The following is a 10,678-nucleotide window of genomic DNA, read 5'->3' as shown; positions in this document are numbered from 1 at the left end:
ACTAATCATGGCAGCACAAGAACAAGCTCTAAGTACAAGATCAATAGAGGCAGGGGTCTACCATACCAGACAGGACCCCAGGTGCAGGCTGTGCAAATATGCCCCTGAGACAATCCAACACATAACAGTGAGGTGCAAGATGCTAGCAGGCAGGGCATACATGGAACGCCATAACCAAGTGGCTGGCATAGTGTACAGAAACATCTGTGCTGAGTACAGGCTGGAAGTCCCAAAGTCAAAATGGGATACACCTCCAAAGGTGGTTGAGAATGACCAAGCTAAGATCCTGTGGGACTTCCAGATACAAACTGACAAACTGGTAATGGCCAACCAACCGGACATAGTAGTGGCAGACAAACAGAAGAAGAAGGCGTAAGGGTTAGATTTAGCAATCCCAAGCGATAGCAACATCAGGAAGAAGGGACACGAGAAGCTCGAGAAATACCAAGGGCAGAAAGAAGAGCTAGAAAAAATGTGGAAGGTGAAGACACAAGTGGCCCTTGTGGTAATAGGAAACTGGGAGAGTGGCTCCAACAGATCCCAGGAACAACATCTGAGATCTCTGTCCAGAAGAGTGCAGTCCTAGGAACAGCTAAGATACTGGGGAGGACCCTCAAGCTCCCAGGCCTCTGGTAGAGGACCCAAGCTTGAAGGAAGGAAAGACCGCCCCGAAGTGGGGGGCGAGTGGGGAATTTTTATTTTTATTTTTTTTTATAGGAAATCATCATGGGTACGATAGATAGGTAGATAGATACTTTATTGATCCAGAGGGAAATTTGAGGATATAAGTAGGTAGGTGGTAAATAGGTAAGATAAGGTAAGTTGGTGGGTGGTTAGGCTAACTGTACTTGACATAATGTGTCAAACTAGACTTCTCACTGATTTCATGCACATTACATGTATAGTTTCAGTGTGTGTGAGTGTGTGTGCATCACCATGTCCTGTCTCTGTTTGTGCACCCTGACAGCTCCTGTTGTCGTCCACGGGGAGAAGAGAAGCTGAACATCTCCCTCCTCTTGCTCTCTGCAGGCCACAATGTCTCTCACCTACTCACACATAAAGTGGTGGAAGAAGTGTTCAAATCACCAATGGAAGTAAAAGTAGCGATATGTAGTAACTGACAAAATAAGGTCATGTCTCCTGAAACTGCAGGGGGAGGGGACCTTACTAGAAACTAACATGGAGAAGTTTGACTTAAAGTGCTGGAAGGGCGGGATAAAAGACCTAGTAAGATACTAGAACATGTCGACTTCAACCGTTTGCATCCACATTAGTGTTTCCAGGTCATTTTAGAAGAGACCTCTGTCCGTAGTGAAATGCCTGAACCACATGAAAGTGGCCAAATCTCTCCCTCAGTCTCTTTTCAGTCAGAAAACTAGAAAACTGCATCAGAGCCAACATCTCCTGAGGAAGGACACAGAGGGCCGGGGGCCAAGTCGTTATGTTTTGGATGTTTGACAAACTCAACTTAAATCCAGGTTAATAACTCTGCTGTGCGTTCAGCTAAACTGGTGTTTAAAGGGAACAATCAGAGAGAGCTGGTTTTAACTTTACTGGCATCCAGACTCTGACCCTCTGTGGGCTGGGTTCAACCACTGTTTTCTGAAACTGGGACTCCAGGGACCATATTTATCCATCAGCCATTAGTGAAATTATGGACTCACTAATAATCCTAATCACAATCTTAAAAATAAAAGATAATTATCACAGATTATTATTATAGTAGAGACTAAAAACAAATAAAGCTGGCACTTCCTTTCCCTGTTGTCTGGACATGTAATTGTGATTGATTGTGATTGATTGTGTAACTTCTCCTTAGTGCATGTTTTCTCTAATGGTCCCTTTTTACCTCCTTTTGTGTTAATTTTAGCCAGTTTCCAACTATTTCACTTTTATTTATGCACAGAATGTCTATTCCCTCCACCAAGGAGGTCCTGTTGTTACTGGCATTTGTTTGTTGGATTGTTCACAGTATAACTCAAAACGTAATGAATGGATTTGGATGAAATGTTCTGGAGAGGTAGGGTACAGCCCACTGAACGGTCCATTAGATTTTGGTGCTGATCCAGATCATCATCTGGATCTGGGAATTTTTTAAAGCATCCTTTAGCCTTGTGAGATAGGGCCAGTTTCAATATTATTGCTTCTAACTCCACAACAAACACTGCACGTTAACGTCCACATAAGATCGAACACACCCCAAAGTCTGATCTGGACCCAAGTCATATTCCAGATGTCCTGATCCAGAATGTTCACATTTATAGGGCTCAGGGAAAACTGGCTGCCATGAGACATGAAGCTACAGACTTGCAACTAAGGTCAGATTCTAGCTGAAACTCTGCTGACTCAGTAGGTGTCGACAGATTTGACATATCTTCAACAGTTACTGAGCTAGATCCTGAAGAAAACTGCCATTACTGAAATATCATTTTTCTTGAGTAAGTTTCAAACTTTTAATGATATCAGTGTGATTCCAAGTGCTAGGGGCAGGTTTTCATGGTCAAGGAATCTTTAGAAGCATGAGCAATTTGGCAGAGCACATGAGATGAGAGCAGCTAAACTGTTACTCCGGGTGACTCTGAGGACACGTTACCTCTTTCTTAGACACTTTGATTTGGAGAACCACCTTCTCCTCATCCTCCATCAGGGCCCCCAGCATCCAATGCAGAGTCAGGGTACCAAGAGGTTTCTCAGATGGATCCACCTGAACACATTAGTGGAGTGTATGATCCCAGAGGCTGCTCAGAGACTTTTAAATTGAAAGGCTATGAAATCTACTGTCTGTACCTGGAAGCTGGAGACCATGTGAGGCGTGAAGTCTTTTGCCGTCTGTACCTGGAACCTGGAGACCATGTGAGGCGTGAAGTCTTTTTTTGCCTTTTTTTTCTTTGCCTTCGCCTGCACCGTTGGCTCCTGTGGTTTGATGAAGTTTGTTTTTGAAGGGAAAAAGCCGTGCCCCTTTACGTGATAGGTCACCTCCTGTGGTTTGATGAAGTTTCTTTTTGAAGGGATAAAGCCGTGCTCCTCTACGTGATAGGTCACCTCGATCCGCCTCTGAGACAGCAGGAACACTCGCTCTGCCACGTCTTCATTGGCTGGTTTGGATTTGTTCCTGTGGAAACGCTCCACCACTTTCTGTTTGCACGCACACACAAATACACATGCACACAAGTCTCCTGTCTAGGTTAAAAAAAAAATTCAGTGGAGGTCAGATTTAAGGCACACCTGAGTAGAGGATAAAGAAAATCGGCCAGGTCGGACATAAACAACAGCAGCAATCCTCATCAGATCTCCTCGCTCCTAATCAGGACTGAACTGAATCCACTAGGTTTACAACAGACTTCATCATCACACTGTTGACATTTAAAGCCTTACACTGTGATGCTCTTGATTATTTAACATAGGGGTGGGTTTTCATACACGGTGGACAACCTGCAGCGATGGGTGGAACCTTTCTGGGTCCACAGGCTTAAACATGACTCAGAACCGAAGGCGACCCAGCTGACCTGCTGAGTGAGGCCTCCTCAGCTCAGGAGCTCCAGGCTTCACAACGGTCACAATCGCTTCCAACATTTGCACATAAAGAACTTTTCCATTCTCAGCATTGTACTGTTGCTTGTTGTGAACAGACAGGAGCTGTTTTAGGAAACTATATATTTGTGAGGCATTTTTAAAGATTTGTGTCTTCAGTGGATGATCAACGTGCCAACTATGTGGTGCACGGCCACCAACCCAACATGACTAACTGTCCTGAGCTTATGTTTATAACATTTAAAACATCACTGTTCATTTGATGCTAAAACTGCCCCGGTGTGTAAACGTCTCACCTGTATGTGGTGGTTGTTTAGAAGATAATCTAACCGTGAAAGCGGCTTGTGTTGATCAAAGATGGAGTGCCGGTAGTTAAGGAAGTCGCTTCGGCCCTCAAAGAGCTCTATCATTTCACCCGGCGACTCCACCCTCCGCATCAGATTGTCCATATGAGCACTGCTGAACTCCATCTCATGCACAGTGTTTGAGGTTGAGGATGTGAACCTGTGGACTGTGCACAACAGACCATCACTCAGAGAACTAACGTAAACAGTGTTTTAAAAAGAAAGCAGCTGTTTACAGGTCAGCTGGTCACAGGAAATGATTTCATACACAGTGGACAACAAACTCCAAACTTGGAAAACCGCTGCCCAGTAAATGTTTTTTAAAGACTCAACACTTGCTTCTTGTACTAACACCATTCGTTTTCCAAGATCACCCACATGCAGTTTTTTAGCATGAATACTGACTTTTTGTGTATATTAAATTTTTTACTGTTCCACCATGAACTGCAACTACAAAATCTCTACAGGATTATAAGTAAGACGTATGGAACTGGGGCACTGCCATGTTTGCCAAATATTCCCAGGTGAGGAGGATGGATGAAGAGCTGCATAGAGACTTTATCCTACACACAATGACCTGGGCCACATTCACATTTTCCTGGGACTGTGATGAAGTGACCGCTGCCCTCCTGCTCATGTGGTCTGGATGAGCAGCTCTGATTTTCAGTGTTTCCTAATGTTTCTGGACACAGTCAGGCTACAGATCTGAGCCAGGAGTTAGTGTGTCTGTGGCGATGTGAGCTTTGAACTGGACAGCAGCAGAAAGCAGATTTACATAAAAGGTTGAAAGGTCTTCCATGTCTGAAGCGCTCTGTGGTGAAGTTGTCGACCTTGTTGACCTCCCTCTCCTTCAGGAAGTCGTTTCTGTGCTGATACCATTCTTTGATCATGGCGATATCAGTGCCTTCAACACACACACACACACATTATATACAAAGAAATTCACATGACATACTCCTAAATTAAAAGATGTTTGACCACACTAAAAACAATTTAAGACTTTTTGGATCTGTAGGGAGCTTGGTAGAACTATCCAAACAGCCACTTGCCTCCTTGTATTTCTTCTCCACACAATGAGAGAAAAAAACACAGTCACAGTTTCTCTTAAACACTCACAGTCCAGGTCTTTGTAGGTAGTCAGTCGTGCGACCACGCCGTCTGCTCTTAGGTACGCTGCAAACCTCTCCAGCTTTGCCTGTCTGTAGCGGGTCACCTTCTGTTGTCCTGGCCAGCGGTTCTCCAGATCTGAATAAAGGAGAGAAAGTTTGTGGAGGATTTTCAGTATAAGGTGTGTTGGGTGTGAAAAGGTGTTAGAGGGAAACTACAGTAGGGCTGAAAATGTTCTGATCTGTGTTCATATATTTTTACTCTGCTGCATGCACTTATTTGACACGCGCTCAGATGCTGCATTGCATTACATGTAAGATGTTTTCGGTTTGTGTCTTGATGCTTTCGTGTTTTGTCAGTTTTTTGTGCTCTGGTGCTGATTTATACGGATATGGACAGATAAACACTAACTAACGTACTGTATCAGCACACTGTACCATCAGATACATGCTGCTCAGTTACTGTACCTTTTTTTGAGATAGTGATGTAACTGACCCAGGATCTCGGCATCTCAACCGCACAGGGCTCCTCATCCTCCTTCCAAACAAACAACAACACAATGTTGAGTTCACAGTTAAATGGTTAAAATATGTTTCAATGTTTAATTAGTTCTTCACCCCTAGAATGGCTTAATTTGATGTTTTGTAATGGATATATTTGGTGTTTTCATCAGCCTCCATTCTTGTTCTTTGTTTTCTGGGCTGAACAGCACTGTGCTGATGCTCTGTCACCAGGAATATTCTTAGCATTATGACTAAGCTATCCCAAAAAAACAGGCTGAAGTAATCCTACAAGATGGAGTACAGACAGGTACAGGTCATTAACATCCAGCTTCTTTATCTGCAATTTTTAAATGAGCCAGTTAAAGACATTTTTACAAGGAGAGATTAAGTAAAAAATCTGGAAAATGGTTATTCTGATTTGTTTTATTGGCAACAGATCTAATGTACAGACTAGTGTAATGGAGCACAGCTGAAGAGCAGCACAGACTCCAGCCTGCACACTGACCACACAGGTGAGCCAACTGAACATCATCACCTCTGTGAGGGAGGGTTCACTGCAGCACTGTTGGGTTAGACTGGCTTAGTCTCAACTAGATGTTCCTGCCTTAATAAACTTGCCAATGAGTGTTTATTCACACACACATGTGCAAGCACACACAAGCACACATACACACCTCGTCACTGTCATCATTAATCTTGCTCATCATCTTAAGCTCCTTTTTCAAGACACCAAGAATCAGCTGCTTTCTGGTGGTGGCACTGTACAAGACTGGCTCCCACATCTCTAAATCTTCTAGGTCAAACACCATATCCTGCACACACACACACACACACACACAGAAAACAGGCATATATTTTCTAGTCTATTTATTTATTCCTGATGACCCTTACTTTCAGAAGGCGTCTCCTGCCTCTAACACAAGCTGTATCTGGGGCTGTGAGGACTCACAGTACAGCCGTTCCTGCAGTCCTGCATGTTGACATAGTAGTTCAGATTGTTCCACACGCTCTCGATGCCCAGGAAGTTGTTGCTGGTGGTGCTGTAGCTGTTGCCGGTCAGAGGGTCAATGAAGAAGTTCTCCTGAATGCACCGACTTCCTGACAACACCAGCACCCAGCAGTGCACCCGCAGCCCTCGCAGGGCGTCACCAGGAGGCTGCCTACTGTCCTGTTCAGGATGGGGACAAAGAGGTCAAAGGTGAAAGGAGGGACAGGAGTAGAGAAGGCTTTAATATCTAGGTGAAATAAGAAGCTACTCATGCTGTCTCTCATGTGGCCATGGGACACAATCATGAAGTGGAATGAAATTTATTGGATATTTCAAACTTTTTTAACAAATAAAAAACTGAATAATTGGGCGTGCAAAATTATTCAGCCCCTTTACTTTCAGTGCAGCAAACTCTCTCCAGAAGTTCAGTGAGGATCTCTGAATGATCCAATGTTGACCTAAATGACTAATGATGATAAATAGAATCCACCTGTGTGTAATCAAGTCTCCGTATAAATGCACCTGCACTGTGATAGTCTCAGAGGTCTGTTTAAAGCGCAGAGAGCATCATGAAGAACAAGGAACACACCAGGCAGGTCCGAGATACTGTTGTGGAGAAGTTTAAAGCCGGATTTGGATACAAAAAGATTTCCCAAGCTTTAAACATCCCAAGGAGCACTGTGCAAGCGATAATATTGAAATGGAAGGAGTATCAGACCACTGCAAATCTACCAAGACCTGGCCGTCCCTCTAAACTTTCAGCTCATACAAGGAGAAGACTGATCAGAGATGCAGCCAAGAGGCCCATGATCACTCTGGATGAACTGCAGAGATCTACAGCTGAGGTGGGAGACTCTGTCCATAGGACAACAATCAGTCGTATACTGCACAAATCTGGCCTTTATGGAAGAGTGGCAAGAAGAAAGCCATTTCTTAAAGATATCCATAAAAAGTGTCGTTTAAAGTTTGCCACAAGCCACCTGGGAGACACACCAAACATGTGGAAGAAGGTGCTCTGGTCAGATGAAACCAAAATCGAACTTTTTGGCAACAATGCAAAACGTTATGTTTGGCGTAAAAGAAACACAGCTGATCACCCTGAACACACCATCCCCACTGTCAAACATGGTGGTGGCAGCATCCTGGTTTGGGCCTGCTTTTCTTCAGCAGGGACCGGGAAGATGGTTAAAATTGATGGGAAGATGGATGGAGCCAAATACAGGACCATTCTGGAAGGAAACCTGATGGAGTCTGCAAAAGACCTGAGACTGGGACGGAGATTTGTCTTCCAACAAGACAATGATCCAAAACATAAAGCAAATTCTACAATGGAATGGTTCACAAATAAACATATCCAGGTGTTAGAATGGCCAAGTCAAAGTCCAGACCTGAATCCAATCGTGAATCTGTGGAAAGAACTGAAAACTGCTGTTCACAAACGCTCTCTATCCAACCTCACTGAGCTCGAGCTGTTTTGCAAGGCGGAATGGGCAAAAATTTCAGTCTCTTGATGTGCAAAACTGATAGAGACATACCCCAAGTGACTTACAGCTGTAATCGCAGCAAAAGGTGGCGCTACAAAGTATTAACTTAAGGGGGCTGAATAATTTTGCACGCCCAATTTTTCAGTTTTTTATTTGTTAAAAACGTTTGAAATATCCAATAAATTTCGTTCCACTTCATGATTGTGTCCCACTTGTTGTTGATTCTTCACAAAAAATTACAGTTTTATATCTTTATGTTTGAAGCCTGAAATGTGGCAAAAGGTCGCAAAGTTCAAGGGGGCCGAATACTTTCGCAAGGCACTGTAGCTAAGACACTGGTTTTTATTACATATGAAGGTACTGTGAGTTTGAGCCCCAGCCTCTCACGAGCTACCTTTTGTTACTGTCATCAGTCAGACCCTTCTGTGTTGTTCCAACAGCTGCAGCTGTGGCACTGTGTCGCTGTTACAGTGAAACACTGTTGTTACCTCCTGAAGTTTCTGTTTCTGCAGTGATGCTACTTCGGCATCCTGTTTCTTCTTCTCCTCCTGCATCACAGAGTGACTCTTCAGCTCCTTCTGGGGTTTCACTGAGTATTTATTCTCCTGTTCCTTCTGCTCTGACATCACACTCTGCACATACAAACACAAAGTGTGCACACACACACACATACACAACCAGTCACATTCATGTTTGTGAGTCAATAATGAATGAACCCATGTGTTCAGAGCACTTCATGTGTACAGTGGCTATGCAGTAACACACAGAGCAGCATTTACTGTGACCTCAGTGTCCAGCAGGGGGCACTCCTGCAGGCTCTGGTCGAGCAGACACATCTCTTTGACTGCGTAGCCGCTGACACAGTACGCGTCGTAGTGGGCGCCGAGCAGCAGGCTGCACAGCAGGGTGGCAAATTCAAAACATGTGGCTCTCTGACTCTGCAGCACTGAGGTGGAGGAGAACAGGAACCTGGGCTGGGACAGCAATACATGAACCATCACTATCACTCACTTACTGAAATGATGGGATTTGTGTATGCGAATACGAGTATTACGGGCTGGGCTGCATTCCTTGGATGCTAAAACTGTGGCTTCTCATTCCAACTGCTATTGAAATAATTGGAAGAAATGATGATCTCTGCTTTGGTGTTGCTGTTCTAACCAGGTTAGTGGGCGGCTCCAGAGGCTCCAGAGACAGGAAGTCAGCCACGAAGGAGGCACAACCCTCCCAGCTGAAAAGTTCCGAGAAGCTTGTCGATGTGGGCCGAATAGTTGTTGACACAAATTTCTAAATATTAGAAAAATATACACAAGTATTAGCCATAAATACATGGAATCTTTTTCTGGAGAGAGAAACAAGCTTTAATGTTACCTTCACACCACATTCATTGACAGGGCAGAACAGCAGCGGCTTGCGGTCTGGATACAGGAATGAATACTGACGCTGGAAGTTGTCAGCGATGGCCAGCAGTCGAGTCTCATCAGCGGAGTTCATCATGTACGACTCAGGATACCAGACGTCTGCCTCGTCCATGTTCAGTCTGGTGAAGATGAATCATTGTGGTCATGCATTATCACACACACAGGAAATTAGATTAATCTTATTGTTAAGAAGAGTTTCAGTGATTTTATACATCCACACATATATACATGTATATATTGTGTGTGGTTGTTTGTCTACATGTCACTCCTGTCATAGGCGCCCGTCCGGGGGGGCCCCCCGCCTCGCGCCGAGTGTCAGCTGGGCCTCCAGCCTCTGTATATAACTCAGGTGTAGCTTGTTAAGATTTGGGGAAATCTAATTAGTAAGTAGTTCCTTCAAATTAAAGGCGAAATGATATTTTGAGGGTACAGATTACTCATTTGGAGCAACATTATTTAGGGCTGCAATAAACAATTATTTTCATCCATCTATCCATGATCTATACCACTTGCTCCTGGCTGGAGCCAATCCCAGCTGACACTGGGTGAGAGGTGGGGTCCGCCCTGGACAGGATGCCAATCTGTCACAGGGCGGACTTGTAGACAAACAGCCACACACACCCACACTCACTCCTACAGCCAATTTAGAGTCGCCAGTCAACCTAAGCTGCATGTCTTTGGACTGTGGGAGGAAGTTGGAGTACCCAGAGAGAACCCACACAGGGAGAACATGCAGACTCCACACAGAAAGGCACTGGAACAGTCTTGCTGTGAGGTGACAGCGCTAACCACAATTGTGTACAATTATTTTCATTAGTGAGTAATTGTCCGGTCTATAAAATGACAGAAATCTGTGAAAAAAATGCCCATCGCACTCTCCCAGAGCTCAAGCTGACCTGAGCTTTGTTCACCAAAAGGTCCCAGCCCCAATGATATTCACTTTACTGTTATAAGAACAGTGATCAACAGCAAAGATTTCACATTTGACAGGCTGGAGCCTTTGAATTTAGTGTTTTTGCTTATAAAAATTTGCTAAATTGTTAATTAATTATCAAAACTGATGCAGATTAATTTTTGGACAATCAATTAAACCAGTTGTTCAATCCATATATAATAATATCTATAGACATGAGTGCACCTATTTTTAATTTTAAGAATGATTTATAACCTAATTTACAATTTACCAACATTTTCCTCCCCAGCAGCATGTGGCCTCCTTCAGTGTGTGTGTGTGTGTGTGTGTGTGTGTGTGTGTGTGTGTGTGTGTGTGTGTGTGTGTGTGTGTGCTCACAGACGCCCC

At 44.0% G+C, this 10,678-nt stretch overlaps 1 protein-coding gene across 1 annotated transcript in view; it reads right to left on the bottom strand.

Moving 5' to 3' along the window:
* The window catches only part of ccdc135 (coiled-coil domain containing 135), a 13,777-nt gene that overhangs the window by 1,843 nt on the left and 1,256 nt on the right, over positions 1-10,678 (bottom strand). Inside the window, exons 3-15 of the mRNA XM_020615004.1 lie at positions 9,329-9,497; positions 9,119-9,244; positions 8,743-8,931; positions 8,446-8,589; positions 6,435-6,653; positions 6,160-6,297; positions 5,450-5,519; positions 4,992-5,120; positions 4,651-4,779; positions 3,828-4,042; positions 2,788-3,135; positions 2,594-2,704; positions 936-1,046 (exon numbers count right to left, since the gene is read on the bottom strand). Of these exons, the coding sequence (XP_020470660.1) occupies positions 936-1,046; positions 2,594-2,704; positions 2,788-3,135; positions 3,828-4,042; positions 4,651-4,779; positions 4,992-5,120; positions 5,450-5,519; positions 6,160-6,297; positions 6,435-6,653; positions 8,446-8,589; positions 8,743-8,931; positions 9,119-9,244; positions 9,329-9,497 (2,098 nt within the window). The remainder of the gene's footprint in view (positions 1-935; positions 1,047-2,593; positions 2,705-2,787; positions 3,136-3,827; positions 4,043-4,650; positions 4,780-4,991; positions 5,121-5,449; positions 5,520-6,159; positions 6,298-6,434; positions 6,654-8,445; positions 8,590-8,742; positions 8,932-9,118; positions 9,245-9,328; positions 9,498-10,678) is intronic.

Source organism: Monopterus albus, unplaced genomic scaffold (genome assembly GCF_001952655.1).
Source record: "Monopterus albus unplaced genomic scaffold, M_albus_1.0 scaffold155.1, whole genome shotgun sequence".
Taxonomy (NCBI): domain Eukaryota; kingdom Metazoa; phylum Chordata; class Actinopteri; order Synbranchiformes; family Synbranchidae; genus Monopterus; species Monopterus albus.
The sequence above is the reverse complement of the archived record's forward strand: the minus strand, read 5'-3'. Positions and strand labels throughout refer to the sequence as shown.